The sequence below is a fragment of the Strigops habroptila genome, chromosome 4 (genome assembly GCF_004027225.2).
Source record: "Strigops habroptila isolate Jane chromosome 4, bStrHab1.2.pri, whole genome shotgun sequence".
NCBI lineage: Eukaryota > Metazoa > Chordata > Aves > Psittaciformes > Psittacidae > Strigops > Strigops habroptila.
Window position 1 is genome coordinate 55,255,384 of NC_046358.1, and position 20,645 is coordinate 55,276,028.

Below are 20,645 nucleotides of genomic sequence, written 5' to 3' on the forward strand. Positions count from 1 at the left end.
CAATTTCATCTTTCATGATTAAAAAATGAGCAAGAAAGTGTTTTATGAAATGTGAAGGTTAACAAATGTTCCTTCACAAGCAATGACGACAGTTTATCTTTTGAAACAAATGATCAGGCTATGGTCTGCTAGCAGCTCCTGAAATACGTTTGAAAGATTTCTCCTAAAAACCCACTGTGGACCGGCACATGCAGCCAGCAGCCCACCAAGCTGCCAGCGCTGCAGACAAAGCTGGCTCCAAAGCAATGTCAACACACCGGGGCAGGAGCCAGCCGCCCTCCCATCCCAGCACTCTACCCCACGCCAGCGATGGAAGTCCAGAAGTTCACCCCTGTCCCCAGTCCCTGCAGTGGCTGCACCTACCTGCAGGAGGGGTGGCACAAGGAGAGTCCCAGGCCTGTAAATTGGCAATTACTTCAGCTGAATTTCTAAGCTGCCCAAAATAACCCAGGAGCCCTTTCTGTCTGTAGGTAAGCACCTATATATTGCCGCCTGCCCAATGATGAGGCAGGTGCAGCCTGGTGCTGGGTGGTAATGGTTAGGTCTTTGGAGCTGTGGGCAAGAACAGGCCTGCTGCAGGCTGCTAGATGGGAGAAAGCACATGTCACCAGGTAATGGAGCACGTATTCCCAAACGACACAATCAGCTCAAGCCAAATTGAAAGAAACATCAGTCTATAAAGATATTATGAAACACCAATTTTTTGTCCTGGTCATTACACAGCAATATTCCTTTTCGGCTTCAGATATTAAAGATGCATATATTTCCAGTTATGGGTGCAGAATCAGTCTAGCTTTTCATTTTTCACACGATGATTGACTACTAAATACCAGTGGGATATTAACCCTGTTCTTTTTCAAATGCATATAGAGGAAGTGGCCAACAATAAATTCCTTTGACTGTTCTCCAGGTAAAGTACTTGCACCTTTCTGGTGCAAGTACAGTGTGAAGCATGAAAACTTATTTGTAGGAATGAATTCTACTAAAATTTGACTACTAGAACAAATACCATGAGTTGTTTAATGAGGGGAAAAAAGAAATGGATAGGGGCTCTGAAACTATTAAAGCGAAGCCATTATATAATGATGGGAACGGGTAATTCTCCAAGAAGAAAAATTTAAATTATAAGGAGTGAAGAGACAGTAGAGAAGATAGTGATGGCAACCTTAACTCCTTCTGTTACTAGAACTGATAGTTAAAATTGAGAAAGAAATATTATGTGTAGAAGGCAACAGAAGATGTTTAAAAGTAAAATTTGCTTTATACTTCCATAAAATATGGGACTGCATAGCAATGCCCTTATTCCTAACCTGAAAGGGTTCCTTAACACGAGGAAACAGAACTCAGGAGTTCAGCAGAACCCACCCAAACATAGCGTAAAGCTAAATTTACTTATAAGCAAGAACACAAAACATCATAGCTGTAAAGCTGGCTAAGGAGCTGAATGTTAGTTAACAACTGTGTTACAGAATTAACGTAATTCCTTCCTACTCAAGTCCTAGTCAAATTTCCTGGGATATGACAATTACACTGTTCTTTCCGACAAAAACAAGTAAGAAATATTTCTAGTGGACAAAGCTGCTTTAATGGACTAAACTCAGATAGGGGACAAATATTTGAAGTAAAGCCCACATAAGTCTTCCCTCCACAATTTAACCATGCTGCACAAATAGCAACAGACTTCTCCCTTGGTGGGCCAGGGACTATTCTAACCCAACAAATGGAGGCAGAGGGGCTACAAGACCCCTTTCAGGCACAGAACAAGGAGACCATGCTTAACTGCTGCTGTGACAGAAGTTGCATGGACATCTAGCCCAAACTATTGCCATCCATATTTTATGTTGTGAATTGCTCTCTCTTCTCAAACGTTTCCACTCCTGGCTTCTTTCCCATCTCTAGCACAGGGTTCTCGTATGCCCCAGAAAGCCGTGCCACCTAGAGACCAGTGAGAAGATCACAGATTAAGCTTTTCCACCTTAAAGCAGCACTGTCAGGACAAACCAAGGGAAGAAATGCTCTACAACTGCAGTAATAAAAAGATTCATCTAAGTTTAACAGCATCAATACTGCTCTCCTTTGGCGCTTTAAAGTGTCTGATTTGATTGCCACCCATTATTTTTGTTATGAAACTAGAACAAACCAAAATCAATACAGTGCTTATTAAATGGACAAAACATGGGGTAGCTCATAGGTCTCAAAAAGCAAATGTGAATGGGAATCACTGCCCAGATGAGTATTTCTACTAGGGTTCTGTAACACGTAGAATAACACTGAATATCTATCTTTCAGGTCAGATTAAAAAACCCCAACAAACCCAGACAAACATTGTTTATCAAGTGCACAAATGACAAGTCTAGAGAAGTGATAAATAATGAAGAGGAAGATGACTGTTGGAGAGACCTGGATCGCTTGGCAAGCTGGGTGCAAACAATATAAAAATAAAGAAAAAATAAGGTATAAAAAAGATAAAGAAACACTCCAGAAACTAAACCATCTTATGCTTTCTGGGAGAAAGACTATTCCTGGAAGAAAATCTGAGAGATTTTGAGGTCCTTGTGATTACTACCTAGCATGACCCAATTGTGATACTACGATGAAAAGAAATTATGCAATCCTTAACAAGGGAAGATCAAGAGCTGTTATATTCTTCATTGACACATCAGAATTATGACCACAACACAGACAGAGGACAGCTGAACTGAAGAAGGGTCAGTGAAGAACCAAAATGCTAATTTGGGGTTAAAAATCTGTTGTTAAAGAACTCTCTGAAGCTCAGTGTTTTCAGCTTAGCACAGACAGGGTTAAGGATACTTCTACGGCAAGTGACCTGTAGCATTAGTAAATACCCAGACTTAGGCAAGGTACAAAAATTATTTCATGATAGTGAAAATAGTTAACTCTTTCATCACTGCATTGTTTCCACCTTTCCAAAGGCTGCTTATCCTGTATTTGCCCCCCCCGAATTGTTCCACCCTTACCAAAGCTCTTCCCCACTTATGTTTCGGGAACTCATCCCACCTAGGCAGGTATGGACTGCAAATGCTGCCTGTGTGGCAGAATTTCAGCTGAGACATTTCATGTCTGCCCTGGAGAATTTCAGCTCAAACAGGAACAAAAATCCTCATGTGGGCAGAATGCTCTTGTATGCTACCTGGCTGAAAGGCAAGGTGGCAGCTCCCATATGGCACTAATAGACTTTTCTTCTATTTGACTCAGTGCTCAATATCTCATCTTTACAAGGAGAAACTTGTTTGTTCAAGCTTACTAAGAAAATACTTACTAAATATTTTCAGGGGTATGTTTTCTATTGAAACACATGAAGCATCTGATCATTGAGACTGCAAGGTTAGATGACATTTTACCTTCCTGTCTTAAAACAGTGGGCTGTTTTTGTTTTGCTTCAGATGTGTTTGCTGGTTGAGGTTGTGCAGGAAATGCTATCAGTGCTTCAGGAAAAAAAAACCAAACCCCACAAACATTAGCTGGAGATTAAGTACATTCTTCCAAAGGAAAACCAAAGCAAAACTTGAAGTGTTTTGCAGTGTGACCCTCATAAGAATATTTGCATTAAATCTGCTGTCTTATCAAAATTCATTTGTGTTTATATGAAGTATTTTGTACAAAACCCCATACACATCAGGCAAAAAATGCCATGTGTTGTTATGTACTGCAGACACACACAGACAGGGTAGTTCTAAGCCAAAGTTAGTGATGGTCTCTGCAGAATTCCTCATAAAGAAAATTTTTTTTAAGTTGATCTGCAATTTTGGAGTCTTTTGCTCTGCTTACTCAGGGAAGAGACAAGAGTCCCTTGGGAGGAACTTTATTCAACACAAGCACTAGAAATCTATCTAAAAGCTATCACTGGAAAAGGTAAACGTTTGGTCAGGCCTCAGTCAATATACAGAAGTGTAACATCAAAGATATGCAAGAAGAATTAACAGTCTTTTCCTAATTTTTTCAGCAAGCACTGTTTGTTCTTGGTAGTTCATTATAATAAACAGTTAAGTCATGCCCGCCTCCTTTTACCTAGACCTAAAAATAGGATTCAACCTCCCTGATCACAAAATACATTAAGTGCAAATAAGAAGCCTGCTTAGACAGAGGAAGAAATTCCAGCCTCTTCTGGACAGGGCTGACCATGCACAAGTATGTGTATTCATACTAGGGGTTTAGAAAGACAAACAGTTGGCAGCACACTGAGAGGCTTTGGGAACAGCCCACACTACGTTCCTCTATTTACCTCAGGTAGTCTCTGCGGCAAAGAATGAGATTTGCTTTTGTGTAAAGAGTTGATCCAACCTCTCCAAGACGACAGTCACAGCAGGCGCACTTTAGACAATCTTCATGCCAATACTTATCCAGAGCCTTCAGCAGGTACCGGTCCTTGATCTTCCGATTGCAGCCAGCACAGCCCTTCTGCTTCCCTTTGGGTTGTACAGATAACATCGGCACACCTGCAATGCAAACAAAGCATTTCCTTTAGAAGATATCCAAACAGCTTGAATAGGTTGCCTGCATTTGGGGTAGCTATGTGAGCTACAGGTAGATCTGTGAGCAAACACTGCTGTTGGTTTCACTACAAGGAGTTCACGCTGCAAGAAGCTGATAGTCAAAGGAATTTAAACTTCATTTGCTGTCGCAGGTTAAGTGGGAGTGCAACAGGAGCACAGCCCTTTTTTCCTAAGGGTAGGGCAGACACAAAGCACCACACTTTTTTTTTAATTAGCATCTTGCAGGAGAATAAACTAGCTGCAATTTCAACATTTGCTTTTTCCCTCATTACCAGTACCCTTGTGTGGTTAATTACCTGCCACAGACAATTATAAAGATCAGAAGGGCTATCACTGTACGTACCGCCAGCCCAACATCTTGGATGGATCAAGTTTGATGGGGAAAGGAGAGGAGTGGGTATAAAAAGATGTGGTATGCCACTGTTTCTCCTTTCTTGTGAGATCTATGGGTCACAGAGGCCCCAGTGAAAGCTAGAACAGCCCAGGGGCTGCTCTAAAAGAAATGTTATTCAAAAGCCCTTGAGGATTGCTTAGAATAACCCAACCAGTGCCCCACTACCACTAGTGAAGCCATGCTTCTTAAACAAAGCAGAGTTTTCGTTCTCTTGTACCACTGGAGAAGGTAGTAAAAAGCCATTTTTTTCCTCCCTGGAAACCCCTGCTAAGACTGCAAGGCAAAAATGTGCTAGGTGGTGACAGGACCGAAGTCACTAGGCTGGAGCAGACTTGCTGTGTCCACCCTCCTGACACTGCTGTCTCCAGCTTTTTTCTCTCCTCCAAGCAGATAGTGCCTCCCATGGTGAGCACTTTACACGGCTGAGAGACCTCTTGCCCTTCTCAGTTTAAGAGAGAGGCAGGGGAGGATTTTATGGAATCAACAGGCAAGGTGGAAAAATTAACAAGGATTGTACTCTAGGGAGGAAGGGGACAGAAGATGAGGAAAGAAGACACAAACTCACTGAGACGCCAGAATCCCATTTTCTCTAGAGCCTTGATTTTTATTTTTACTAGTGTCTATCACTAAAACCGACAATGCTGGGCCTGTAACAAGCATGCGGTGGGCATAACCAGTGCAAAGGAGAGGGAACATTGTCTATAGTAGAATCAGGTGTTACTGGTTATATACTTGTGTACAAAGTTAAGCCACCATCTCTGTAAGAAGTGTCATACGTCCTGGAAAGTAGCAGCTTGATAATGGAATTACTAACAGTCCTTAACCAGAGAGGACTGAGCCAGTGCCACTGTAATAAGTGACATTTGCTGCTTTCCTTAAAAGCCAGGGTGACCTGACAGTGGCACATGTAAAACCTACCACTCCTACAGTAATAATTGCTTTGTCAGAGCTTCAAGCAGACGACAATAGCACTTAAGACACCTCTACACAAACAGCGAGGTATTGATCCATTTGTTATCAAAGTGGTCTCAGCAGCACAGAAGCAGGTCAAGTAACATTCAAAAACTCTTGAGGCTTAAAGAGTCCCCCTGCCTTTTGCTGTGGCACACTTGAAACCCACTTGCAAAGTCAATACAAGCAAACTTTTGATGCCAGTGACAAATATGCAATAATTAAGTGAAAACTTAAATCTCTGTTTGACTGTCACATATGCAACTCATAATGCTTCTGAGAGAAATTCTACATACGCAGCCACAGAGAAACACCCACACGTTTGGAAAGAGGGAAAAGATGCGGAGGTGTCAGAAGTGTAATGTACTGAAGGTGCTGAGGGTCAGACCGCACAGATCACCTGTGATCCTGCTGACAAGGGAAGTAGCTCCATGCTTCTGGACGCAGAATCACTCTATTTATTTATTTATTTTTAAAGTACATTTCGGAAGCAAAGAGAACCTTCACTTTTGCAGTAATTTCTTTTTCAGAAAACCAAAAGCCTTCATTCCATGCTCTCTCCAACTCCATGCCAGGAAAACAGCACATTGTGAGAAGAGACTGGCTTCTTCTGAGGCAGGAAAGGGTGAATACATGAATTTGCATTTGCAAACTGTGTGAGATCCAGTACCAGTGATGAAAGAAAATAGTTCACACCTATGAAAACTAAGACCTAGATGTGAGAATTATATTTTAAGATAGGAGCCCTAGACACGAGTGAGTCATTACCCACCCCCCAAACAGCCTCTCTAAATGTGAGCTGTGTACCCTTGAAGGCAGAAGAGGATTTCTTACAAGGAGGGTCATCATACAATGGTTTCACAAGGTTCAGCTAGGTAACTTGAGGATCCTGCATCTGGAGCTGCTGTGGATTTCAAAATGCAGATTCTAGACAACTAGAGCCCCTTAAACCCCCTTTCAAGAGTACTGCTGCATAGATGGGGTTTGAGATTATCTCTGTGATTCAGAAATATAAGATCTTTAGCCAAATGGGACTTCGCAAGAAGTCTTTGAAACTAGTGCACTTTCAGAATTACAGCTGCCCTCACCCAAAGCGAGTGGTCACTGTGACAGCAGCATGGTCAAGCACAAGGGCAGTTGCCCAGATATGAAACCCTTGCTGTACCATTAGGAGAGGCTGGTGTGATCAGTAAGAGCAGGATGGCAGCTTAGGAGGGTCTGCTGAGGCGGCAAGCAGACCTTACAGCTCTGGGCTGGCTGTAGTGGTGGTTCTTGTTCCATCTGTGGCGCTGGCAGCCCTCACTTATCGCAGCCACCTCAGTTCCCTGTGATTGCAAGCACACCATTGTCTTATGAGATGCTTCCGTGAATAAGGGGAATGTAACACTTTGATTTTCTTCTAATAACTAGCAAGAGAACAGATATATATATTTTTAAACAGTACCTTAAGCAAGGAAAAAAGCTATGTATTTGGTCAGTGTTCAGCAGGGGGCTTTCTAATGAAAAAAGGTACCATTTCAGAGATCATATAATGTTCAAAGCTGCTATTCCCACTCAGATAATAACGAGCAAGGTCAGCCTCTGCTGGTCAGGTTCAGTGTTTTGAAATTAAATTTTGGGTTGTGAGGCTTCCCTCTGACATCCCAACCAACCGGTCTGCATGGAGCACACAAGCCACTACAGAAAGTTGCAGCTGCAATTAGCTGGTGAGTTGACACAGCAGGCAAGGCGTGAAACAAAATTTAAAAAACCGCCAAACTTGATCAGCAAGGGCTCCTCCAACGCTTGCCATGTCATTTCCAAGCAACAAGAGAGCAGCATCTCAGAAGCTTAACCCTTTTCATCGACAGAGGCTTGCAGAGAGAGGACACAGCAAACACCAAACCTCACTTTCCTCCTCCTGTCTTGCTTCTAGCAAACCCCAACCAGGTGGTTTCTGGCTGGGCTTTGCAGGAGAAGATCTCTTTCTTTTGGGAAATTTCCCCACTGCAAGACTGTGGTGCTGCTTCATTTCTCCATGTAGATTTTTTTCCCAGTACTTACCAAAAAATGCCAAGGTACCTCGTTCCATTTGATCAAAGGCATGTGATGTCTAACCAGGGCTGTCAAGAAACAAAGGGCTCACCTTTGACAAATTCTATGTGTATTGTGTGGCTGAGGATTAGAAAATGAGAAGTAGTGTTGCAGAAGTAGAAAAAGTAACATCTGAACACCCACTTGTTTCAATATGTGATCACAAAGGGAATCACAGAATGGTTTGGGTTGGAAGGGACCTTAAAGCTCATCTAGTTCCAACCCTCCTGCCATGGGCAGGGATACCTTCCATTAGACCAGGTTGCTCCAAGCCCCGTCCAATGTGGCCTTGAACACTGCCAGGGATGGGGCAGCCACAGCTTCTCTGGGCAACCTGTGTCAGTGTCTCACCACCCTCACAGTAAAGAATTTCTTCCTAATACCTAATCTAAATCTCCCCTTTTTCAGTTCAAAGCCATTACCCCTGGAGCTATCACTACGGGCCCTTGCAAGAAGTCCCTCTCCAGATTTCTTGCAGGCCCCCTCTAGGTACTGGAAGCTACTCTAAGGTCTCCATGGAGCCTTCTCTTTTCCAGGCTGAACAAACCCAGCTCTCTCAGCCTGTCTCCATAGCAGAGGTGCTCCAGCCCTCTGATCATCCTTGTGGCCCTCCTCTGCACCCACTAAAACAGGTCCGTGTACTTCTTATGTTGGGGGTCCCAGAGCTGAACACAGTACTCAATGCTATTTGATTGCCAAATCTTGAAAGTACCATCAAGTTGCTCTCTCCTCTCCAGTTGCTAGCTATCCATGTTGCTATCTTTTCTTAGAAGCAGTAGATGAAGCCTTTCTATTTTTGGCTACCTACACTCCCTTCTTTGCCCTTTACAACTTAATAGACTTGCTGCTGGTAAATACAAAACAAAACCTGTTCTGAGTGCTCGGAGCTCCAATGCACATTAAAAAATTATAGACACCACCTCTGGACATACTGAAATTTATGGCTGTGTCTAAAAAGGCTGTTATTGTAGTGAGTAATCTAAACTTTACCTCTATTCACAGTCAGACAAACAAGCTTTAATCAGCCCGTATCTTCTCAGTCAGGGTCTTTCTGTAAAATTATTCAGCTGGCTTTGTAACAGAAGTGTCCACTAAGTACACCTCTCCATTTTTCTAAGCCATTTTACTGATACTTCTATTCACACGGCAATCAGCTGCAGTTCCTCTAAGGGCTCTGTTCATAAAGCCTTGTTTCCAAGAAAGCCTGGGAACTTTTTATAAATGGTAGACCTTTTAAATAACAGTTATCTGCAGTGGTCCTATGGCGTACAGCTCCACAGTGCTCTGGTCTGCAAGAGAGCTACTGGACCCCTCTGAAAGCAGAGAAGTCCACCAACCTAATTTCTTTAATGCAACTCTAAAGGTTAATTGGTCTGAAAGAGTAATGCGGGACTGCTAGCTAATGATATATGCCTCGAGGCTTTGCAGCTTGCCTGTGTTTTATACAGTCAAGCCCAGAGCATAAAACACAGGTGATATCACCAGGACTTTTCAGGCCCCCATTGGCCTCCCCTTCTCCTACCCGAGCCCTCTGCTTATATCCACATGTGCTGAGTGAAAGCGGCAGGAGCTGAAGGTGGTTCTCCTCCACCTGCATTTCATGCCTTGTTAAGGGGGCTCTGAGAAGTGCCACCACTGCACTCCTCATTACCACTGCAGAGAACTAAAAACAACCCTAATGAGGAGGAGAGCCAGAGCATACAGTACAAGCTGGGAGGAGGGACGTCGTCCCACACTCCCCAAGGAATCTGGCCAAAATCTTCAATTTGCCATTTATGACAGCTAATTAGTTATTCTATTCAAAATCTTTGCTTTAAATAAAAGAACTAATTATACACAAAGGTCAGTCCCCCACCTCCTGTGAAGCACACATAATTGGCTTATTTCCCCAACATTGTGTGTATGTTTTACACAATGCTTTCAGGCAGATGGCTTTAACTCTTTCCCTCTGCAAGTTTTTCAGTGGGGTTTTCTGCAGGGATTGCTTTTTCTTGTTGTTGTTTTAAAAAAACAAACTTTTTCCTCAGATTAGCTACTTTCGCCATAAAAGCTTGCTCAACAAAGCAAATAACTGCACATACACAAAATGCATCTACTCCCTGAAAGGTTTGTGACAACCACTCCAGCACCATGCTTCCTGTGCGGTTGTACAGCACCTTGCACAACATAGTACTGGAATAATGTTTTTATTCTCTACAACAAATTCTTTCTTGAGTAATACCTTTCAGGCACAGTTACCACATTTCTGAACAGCCTCTCTGCCAAAGACCCCAATTATTACACTTCATTTTTTTAATTTATGTAAGTGGTTATCGTAGGAATGCATCATTCCAGTGCTAAAAGCAGTTCCGGTGTGAAGACTGGATTTTTGGCAGTTGGGAAATTGAGAATAGGTTTCAGAGTTCCACTTGAGGGAAAAAATGTTTATTTCTAGCATCAACACTCTTTAAATGAGCTGACCTCCTTTTGCCTGCTAACAAAATCCCCAGCATTTGGCTGTAAAAGATGAAAAAGTAACTGAAGAGTAGGAGTAATCTTATTAACTCCTGTCTCATCACAATAAATAAGCTGCAGTCTTATGTCTTTTATCAGAAGATCTGATATCATTTAAAAGCATTACAGTCCTGCATCACCCATTTAAGTAAATGCAGACAGTCATTGCCAAAGAGATGCAGTGAATTTTATGCCCTTAAAAAGAAACTCACTTTGCGTTCCCAGTATTCTATTACTCACCTTCTATGAATATTACACCCTGTGAAACAAGTTAAACCATGCACTTCCACTGAATTGAGAGTACACTGTCTCGGGCATCTTCACCAAGAATTTCATTTGAAGAATTACGGCCAGCAGGGTGAAACTCATCGTGTCATCTCTGTATCCAATTAAAATGTTACATTTAGAACACCGAGTACTTGCAACTAAAAGCTTATGAACAAGACTTAGATCATTCATCAGAATTATTCAATGGGTAACGACAATCTTTTTTCATTATTCAGTTTCATGCTGCAATATACAGCAGGTGATTTTTACAGTGGTTTTGGCAATTCATTTGTGGTATTCTCTCTTCTGAATCATTACTGAACAGATCTCCCAAGCATAGCAAAAAAAGTAGTTGGAGAGGGCAGTTAGTAGGAGAAACAACATTTTGATCAGCACTTCTATTTTAACTATGATATAGTCCTCCTTCCAAAAACACAGCAATTTTTTTACCCTACAGTTCAGAGCAAGCTTTAGAGAAACATATTTTAGAGTCCAGTGTCCCCTGGCAGTTTCAGCTGCCTAAAAGTGACCCAAAGCTTAACGAGTGGCTTAAACCCCCCTCCAATCTCACATGCAGAGACTGTTTTCAAGATATTTGCTCAGATAGACCAAGATATCAAAAAAAAAAAAATCATTCACATCATTTGAATCTGTAATAACATAGGTCCTGATTCAGCACATAAGGTTTAGGGTTAGAATCTAGATTTTAATTTTTCCCAAAAGTTTTGAGACTGCCACTACCTGCTTTAAGATCTTCTCTATTACAGAGTTGCTTTTACCAGAGGACAACCTGTAGCTCTAAAGGAACACATGGCAGCAGGACTAAACACAAACCGTAATAACTGTTGCTGCAAAACAGTTTCTATAAATCATTCTGGTAAGCAGCATTTTCCCTGTGCTCATAAAATATGCTTGTTTGAGCTTTAATTGCTCATAATTGGCATATGTCCAAAGCTTATTCTTAGCACATGCAGTGTTTCAGTAAAATCCATTTTTACTGTTTGAAGTCCTGGGAACAGTAAAAAGACGCGCAGATTTCTTCCACCTTCAACCTAGTCCGAGAACATTCTGATCAAGTTCTCTTAATCAGTCACAATTTAACACCCTACAGCCTAGCAAAGGTTCTGATTTTAGGTGGCCAGTTCTCCAGTGTCTGTAGTAGAAAAACGTGTAGCAATGGAGAGACTACCCTCAGACCACCTTTACAGTGGTCAGTGGACAGTACAAGAACGTCACAGATGAGAAAAATCATTATTAGGGATGAGTAGCCTGAAATTTGTCCCATATTCCTCAATATTCCACCAATTTGCAGGTGACCACTGAAAAGACACTAAGCTCAAAAGATTTATGTTCAGGAGGTTTGGGTGTCGAAGCAAACTAATGGAAGAATAGTCTCTGAGTCAAATGGTCACAAAGGTAAGAACTCATCCCTTACTTTTCAGCTCATTTAAGAATAACCTATTTTCTGATTTTAAGTACAGGGAGTTTTCCATCCCTCCCTTTTCCAAAAAGGAAAGAAAATCGAACAGAAAAACCCTGTATCAAGTTAAAAATCCCAATGAGTGTTAGGAAGTGAAAAACTCAAGTCAATTATTTCGAGGCACACCTGTAATACTACACAATTCTCATTTTCCAGTTAAAATGCACTGTTTAACATATTACTACTGAGTATTCAAGACATAGGCAAAGATGTGCGATGTAGCAGAGCTCAGGTTTAACAGTGAAACATTAACATCACCCTGACGGATTTGGTCTGCTATATATGTGAATATTTTAAGGAGAATAGAACTATATCATTGCACGATCATAATCATCATCTTTTCTTCTGCCTTTTTGCAGACATATACAATGTCAACCTAAGCTTTCGGCAACCTTAATAGAATTTCAGTGCCCACTGCCAAATGGCCATTTGATGTTCTGCTCTGTGTACACTGATGAAGCAATCTGTCACAAGCCTTAACGCAGGCAATGATGACTATCCAATCTAAAGCTTTCACAGGCCTATAGAAATTTCTCAAGACTTTCGGAGCCTATAATAATTTGTTCAATACCACAAAAGAATTTGGAATCCTAGTGCTCTGTATTTAATGAAATGTGAATATACTCTTTTAAATGTTTCTAGAAGAAATCCTAGTCAGGCCAAAAGCATATTTTACACCATCAATCACCAGAAAGTTGTGCTGGCAACTCTGAAATAGCAAACGCTAAAGTAATTGCAAGTTATTGTAGTATGAAAATAACAGCCTCTCCTGCCCCTGTCCAAATCTGCTGCAAAGCCAAACATTGATGCTCATGCGCTGCACAAGAGTAATACAATAAATATACAAGGACTGTACTTTATTTCCATATTTTCTTCATTTCCAAGAGACAAGTAAAGATGCACCTTTAGAGAGAATGCAGAGGGACTCTACTTAATGCAACCCATGTAAGAGACGCAAATGCTGCTGACCTTCTAGAAGTTGTGAAATATACCTCCCTAGTGATACAGAAAGATGCAGTTATTCCCCAAACCTCTTCTCCCTTTCCTAGCAAAACCAGACCAACCCATCTGCTATTAAAAGTTGAAAGAAGAAGGGTAAGGAGAGCTATTTCCTTCTTTTCCTGTTGAAACAGAAAAACACAACAGACAGTCCTTTGCAGGACCATTTGCATGCTGAGCTGTCAGACCATGCACTTTCCATTAAAGAGATAGCATCCCTTTTCATAAGTCCATTTGGGATCCATTTTAGTGTTATCTAAAAATCAAATCTACATGGTAATCCTTTTAATGTACTCTTGACTTTTAAAAACAGCTTTATGTTCCTCCAGGAAATGTTTTAAGCCATTACTCAGTAATTACTATTCACCCATGAAAACACTGATCTTTTACAATATATAATCAGTTTGCTGACTTAAAAAATAAAGCAGACTGGAATTTTGTCTCATGAAAGTAGTGAAGAAAAACCAAGGTTAAGAGAGCATCTTGTCACCCCTCCCGCCCCAGTATTTCAAAGTGGCATGTTTTTCCTGTTGTATAAGAGAGGGCCTGAGGTGGTCACAGTTCCAAGTGTCTGTGTTAAGTCTCCGGCTGTGGAGACCCTCAATTTCAGTTCTGCATTTGTGATCATGCACAAGTAACCAATAAATAATTACTGATTTAGGAAGCAGAATTTGTATCGCTGTAGATAGAAACAGTACCCTAACCTATTGCAAGCCCTGAAGTTTTGAATGACACTATGCAACCTCCTGAACAGCTGGCAACATAGGAAAGCCATGGAATTTGTGGAGTTGGTTTGGTAACTTCAGCTGTACATGAACAACTCTCAGAAGAGGTGCCAAAACCAGTTCACATCTAGTGCAACTTTACTGGATTTATCTGGACCACACGTGCAGTCAACACAGCAATGCCTAGCAAAACTTCAGGGGCCCGAAATTACCTTGAAAGTCCTACTACCAGCTCCTAAAGGTTTTGCCTTGCTCCCTTCCAAACTCCTCTGCCCACCCAGAGGTGGCTGGGAAGCAGAGGACAGTTTGAGCTGGATGGTAAGCCAGCACTGTCCTGCCGTTTCTAGCAGAAAGGGGACAAGAGTATGCTCTGCTCAGTTTCAGCTCCTGTGTGAGAATGACTAGACAAAAGCCCATGACTTCTGTAATGCAGGTGCTCAGACTACAGGAGGTCCCTGGATATCCTGGCTTGACACACAGTTTAACAAAGACCCTAGATGCTTATACAAAGTATAGCTCACCAACAACAACTGGAACAATCCTTCCCATCCCACTGCTGACCCTAGAGAGCACAGCGCCTTTCTCGCTCAACTGCTCTGGCAAAGGCAGCTTAATATTTCCAGACTAGAAAAAGGGCAGGGTGAAGTCTGTCAGAAAGAACTTGCTGTACCTTGAAATACCTTTGCGGTATTTCTCAATACCACAAAGATAGAGATGACAGAGAAAGCAGAGGCTAAATACTTTCATTGCTTCTGTTCTGTTTACTGGGGTCTAGCTTAAGCCTTACTTTGCCACAGTTTGCTTCCACAGACAGATTTTACTCTACTACAATCCACTACTACAATTAGGACAGAGAAAGTCCTGCTCTTGGCCATTTCCCCTTTCATTCACAGGGAAACTCATACAGACTCCAGCACAACACTGTTCATTAAACATTTGTTATAGCTGCAGTTAGCTAGTAACTATATGCCTCAAACTAATTTTCATTATCCACAACTGATTAAGTCAGGGCTCACAAGCCACAGCTGGCCATTAATGCTACCCCTCTTTACAAGAAACTATGCTGACAAGAATTAAAAGTGGTTTCTTGGCATTAGCTGTTGCATACTCATTCTATAATGAGTTCTTTGAGGTGACATATAGAGACGGGATTTGAGCACTATTACCCTGGACAACACATAAGACCCAAGTAAAATTGCAAGACATTTTTTTTTTTTTCCCCCTTTTGTTTCTTTTTTTCTGTGAAATGCTCCAGAAGGCTTTGAAAACTCTGCTGCAATTCACCATATATTCCAGAATAAAGTGAGCACTAAGGGTTTGGGGCAAGTTAGCATGACATTTAGTTTGCATTAAAGCATCTTAGAAGTCATATGAAATATACCGTAACACAGCATAGTCTACTCTATTCAGCATTCAGGAGCAATGCAGTATTCAGAATATGGATGAGAAGTTGGAATTGCACAAGACATTCCTCTTCTTACGGTTGACCACTGAGTTGAATTCAAGCTGATCCTAAGGGAGCTGTTTTCATTAACCTACAGTAGCTCTCTAATCCTATTCCTTGAATTTCAGACCACCACCACTACAAGAATTTATGACCTGCTGTCTGCTCTTTGGATTGTACTCACACTTTACTCTCTTCCTCTATGCATCCTGCACCTCTGGATCATTACCACGGCTTCATGCAGCAACTGATCCCCTTAAAGTGGAAGTCTGCTCTTCAATTCAGTTATTTATGCTCCATTTAATTCTCACCAACATACGTGAAGATGCTGATGGTTGCACTTGGTTAAAAACAATGGGGAAAAAAAAAAAAAATCATATGACCTAGCCCAGTGTGCAGACCTGAAAGGCTCCTGAAATGCACCTCCTGAAGTCTGGCCTGGATATGTATCTACTAATGCTTTGCCTGAAACCTCAGACTAAAAAGAAATTCTAAACCACTAACCTTCAGCTCCAAAAATCCTACACTTTGGGCCAACAAACTTACCGAGCAGCTTTTCCATGGGAGTCTCTATGGCTTGATTTGCTCAGTTTTTGTCCACCTCATCATGAGATTCCTGACCGCTGAAAAGAACTCCTTCACTGAACTAATGAAATAAGGAGTCTTAAGTGCCTTGCAATCCTTTTTAGAAAAGTCTGTATCTCCAGATGAGTCTCAATTTCACAGCATCAGGGAACTGTGTGCCAATGCACTGAACCGGAACGCCGGGGCTAGCAGGAGTTGCAGACAACAATGCTAACATCAGGGTTATTTTAGATTAGAGTACTTCCAAATCAATTTTGGATTCAAACTTTTAAATGCACTCTCCAGAAGAAATCTGCACTGACTGAGTATTTTCAAGGCTAATTTTCTAAGCTTGAATGAAACTCATTCTTATCAAAGAAAGAGATGCAACTAACCTTTGCCACAAAGAATGGGTCATAGCTAGAAAATTAGACAGACAACAGTCCTAAGAAGGAATAAACTACCTAAAAAAAAAAAAAAAAAATCCCTGTAAAACTGCAAACAAAAAGCTCTGGGGATGCTGTTGGGAAGAGATTTTAACTGAGACCAGAAGTTGTCATGACATTTGGGATCCAAGGCACTTCTCCTATAGCTGAGGACCCCCATCTTCCACAAGCAGTACCATTGTGGCAGGGGTAAGAGCATGCTCTGGGCTACCCGGGACAGCATGGCTGCATTCCAGGACCATGTATCATGCTGCAGTGGGATAACGAAGGAGCTGAACATCCACAGCCTGATGGCACTTTTTTTCTGGACTAAAAATCCTGCAGAATTAAGATGGATCCTCAGCACTCCACAGAGAGAAAGTGGTTATGATAAGAGAAGGGAACGTGTAAGACAGATGGGAGAGTTAAGGTTAAAGTTCAGACCAGAAGCAATTAAGATGGGTAAGAGTGGTCTGAAACTTGACACAGGTTTGCTTTGTATTCAGAACTTTTCACTAGCATTAAGCATCTTAACTTGTGTGTAGAGAGATTATAATTAAAACCTGACAAGCTTAAATTAGCTAGTTATAAAAGGTTCTCCAGAAAGCTTTTAAAGCAGACTAAACATATCTATTAAAATAGAAGAAAAGAAAAAAAAATCAGAGCCATTTTCAGTTACAATAGTTTTCCCTACCCAGATATCTCAAGAGATTAGACAAATTTAAATCGAAGTTCTGCAACTGTCCAAAGTCACTTAAAAAGGGGGAGAGGGAGGAAGTGTGGCAATTAGAAAAACCTTTAAAACCCCCTCTATTTAATAGCTACAGTCCTTTGGATGAATATAAGCACTCTAGAGACCCCATTAAAGAAAAAAAAAAAAAAAAAGGAAAAAAAAAAGATCCTTATATTCCATCAGGATTTTGAGCACTACAGGGAGTGCTCTACGATGGTTCCCCAGGGATGGGGGAATTATGTCAATCTGCCACCAGGCTGGGCAGTTCATGAGGGAGGCAGCCTGAGACCTGGCTTTCACCAGGCCACGCCAATTAAAGCAGAGGGAGCGTTTTCACCTCACACTGGCTATTTACATTAACTCTTAACATTTCAAGCTATACAATTTTCCTATGAGCTCAAGAAACTGAATCTAAAGAAAATTTGTTCTTTATATCCACCAATGTCAAATGACACCAGGTAATTTATTCCCCCTCAAAAGAAAAAAAGAAAATAGCTACAAATATTTTGATATTTCAAGAAAAAGTTCACAGACTATAAATATCTGTAAACCAGGTTTGTGAGAATAAAAGTCATTAAGGGCAGGGCTGCTACAAAGTCCACCTTATTACTTCCAAATCATGTTAGATGCCTTCTTTCCCTCACTTGCCTTTTCATAAAGTGATTGCACTACTTGAGAAATGTGGTTGGACATCTAGCTGGGACACAAAAAGCAAGCTTTGGTTTCCCAGCACACATCTCCAGCCCTGCCATGACCTCCTCTGCTGCACAGGTCAAGGGAACAATCCCAGCTCACTCTTAGCACACCTTTCAGGGAGGAAAGAGCTACAAACATTTGCCTATTAACCTAAAGAGCTCCTGAACAACCCTACATCATTCCTAGCTCCCATTGCTCCCAAGACCACATCAGCCTCTCTGTAACCCTAATATTTAAAGCTCTGGAACAGATGATTTTATACGCATGAAGTACATGCTATGGGTATTTCCATAGGCCATAGGGTGCCCTTGCCATAACCTGCTGTAGCAGACTATTGCCACTGCTGAAGACTCAAACACAATTACAGCATCCTACTTTTGGGTGAGAAAGGGAGGCAGATAGGAAGTGGAAGAACATAAGTAAGTCAGCATGAACGTTATATAAAATATGGTGTAGACACAAGTACCGTAGTTCTTCAAAGGAAGGAGAGAGCCAGCACCTGTCCCTGAGAAAAATAATCAAGCTGTAGCAGCAATGATTGCTCTAAACCCATGTTTATCTACAGCCTACATTCATTGCTTCCACACGCAAAATGTAGCCCTTTTCTCCAAACTACCTCAACTCTACTGCACTCCATGTGGAGCCTCTTTTCAGAAGAGTGTATAAATTATCTAAGCTCAGGAAAAAAGAATGTTACTTTAAAGCAATCCATGATGCGCCACAGCAAAGCGTAAGATGAGTAATTTGTTACTTCAAGTGCTAGGAGGTCTTTTTTCTTTTTTTTTCTTTTTTTGAGTGCCAACGGTATTTGAAGTGGTACTGTGCACATAGAAATCTTAATTTAATTTTGCTTCATCCTTATATACCACTACTGTACTTATTCCCAATTCACAGTGAACCAAAATCTGATGAGGAAAAACAACATCTGTTCCAGATCTAGTACCTCATAGAAGTGTGTGAATGAGTATTTGCAAAACCCAAGATTCATTTGAGTCCTTAACTGACCTGCTTACAAACAGGAATTGGGTGAAAAAGAATAGATATCTACATTTCAGGCACCCCAAAGTTCAAGCAAAAAAACCTATCCCATTTTTTGTTATCCGTAGCAGCAATTTCACAGCAACTGCCAGGTGTGCAATTGCCACTCTGCTTTTGGAGAATTAAACAGCAGAAGACTTCTCCAGAGACTTCTCACTTTTTATGCAGGTTCAGCCTTATTTTCACTTTATTCCCAAGCCTACCACAGCTGAAATCCAGCCCCAGTCCCAAACAGGTCCATCAGGCAATGCAAGAGGAGTGGCAGATCTGCACTGAAAGCCAGTGCAGCCCAGGAATCTGACAGCTAGTTTCTCCTCCCAGCATTGTAGCAAGACCATCACTGTATCCAGTGGGTTGCACTCTCCTGGAAGTGCCTGGTGTGAATTCCTCTCCCAGGTGAGAGCCTTTATTCCCCTCTCAGAAGAGTTTGGCTCCGTCGTCTCTCAACCCCCACGTGATAACATCTTCTTGTGGCCTTCTCCTCTCCAGGCTGGAAAACCCAATTCCCTCAGCCTCTCCCTATAAGTACTGCCACTAAGATGGTGCTGGGCTGACACTGGACTTGCTAGGCTCTCTCTAGTCTGCCAGTAGAACAGCTGGCCAACTTCAAGTGATGAACACTTACCTTTGTGTTCAAAGGCCTACAGCTGATCTCACAATTGACATGCTCACCTCTGGGAAGCAAAAGCTTGTCACTTTTATATATCACCAACAATACAAATTAGATACCTCCAAAATATTTACTTTCTTTTTTTTTTTTTAAATGAACTTCATCACAAGGTATTTCTACAGCCTGAGCAGTTTGGTTTTTTAAAAATATGCTTAAAGTGCAGACACTAGGAAGTCTGACACTTTTGCCTAGAGACCTCTGTACTGCAACCATGGACAACCAGAGGGGTGAAACATGGCCATCTCCAGAGAGAAGTGAAGCCAACGGAGAGGAGAGCGTGCAGACAGCTCTGTTTAAACAGCCAAGAAAATCAGGGGAAACCCTACCTACGTACTAGTGCTGTGAGACATCCCATATGTATGCAGAACAGGCACCACTTCCATGCTTAAGATTTGCCCATCCCTCTCTCCAAGATCAACCCTCAGTAATAACAACAGTTCATCTGCTGCTGCGAAGGTCAAGGGCTCTGCCATCCCTCTGGAGATTTGACCTAGTGGTTCCACAGAGTCTGACAGTATCAAACCTGACACTTAGATTAGTAGTTACTCCCCAGACATATCTAGTTTCCCATTTCTTCAGTTTCTAGTGTCAAAATACACTTGCAGTACAATATGCAAACCTCCACAGACAATATCCTCTCTGCTCTTCAGTTGTGATGGGAAGAATGCCTATTTTTGCAGGAAGAAGTTGTGCTTTATGTTAATGTATTATCATACTAATATACCCCTGAACTCATATTTTTGTTATAGAGCATGAAAAGTAGCAAAGCTGCATCCCACAGTTAGCACCACATTATCAGCACACAGAGAAATATTTTGGAAGTTAGCATTTAAGACAGATGCTCTGCATTATAAACACCAGAGAATGATCTGTCTTTGATATGCAGTTCATGGATGGCTTCATCACAGTTTAATTCGGTGAGTTTACTTGAACCCAATAAACAACATATCACCCTGTTAAGGTCTGGATCAGCATGGGTACCTGCATATTACCCCCTCTTGAGGGCAGCAAAGAGTTAAACCAATGGTCCACTACTTTCCATTCCATATTATAAAATTGGAGCAACCCTATCCCTCCACCTTTACACAGCCTTAATTTATTAAAATCATTACTCTCTTTTACTCATAATGAACAGGGTTTAACTCATTTTCATCCTAAACTGTGAAGTGTCAATTTCCG

The 20,645-nt window shown here is 41.5% G+C and overlaps 1 protein-coding gene across 3 annotated transcripts in view; it reads right to left on the reverse strand.

Annotated features, from left to right (window-relative positions):
* The window catches only part of LMO1 (LIM domain only 1), a 63,462-nt gene that overhangs the window by 12,274 nt on the left and 30,543 nt on the right, over window positions 1-20,645 (reverse strand). For all 3 annotated transcript variants that reach the window (XM_030483758.1, XM_030483756.1, XM_030483757.1), the window contains one exon: window positions 4,244-4,457. In XM_030483758.1, coding sequence (XP_030339618.1) covers window positions 4,244-4,457 — 214 coding nt within the window. The remainder of the gene's footprint in view (window positions 1-4,243; window positions 4,458-20,645) is intronic.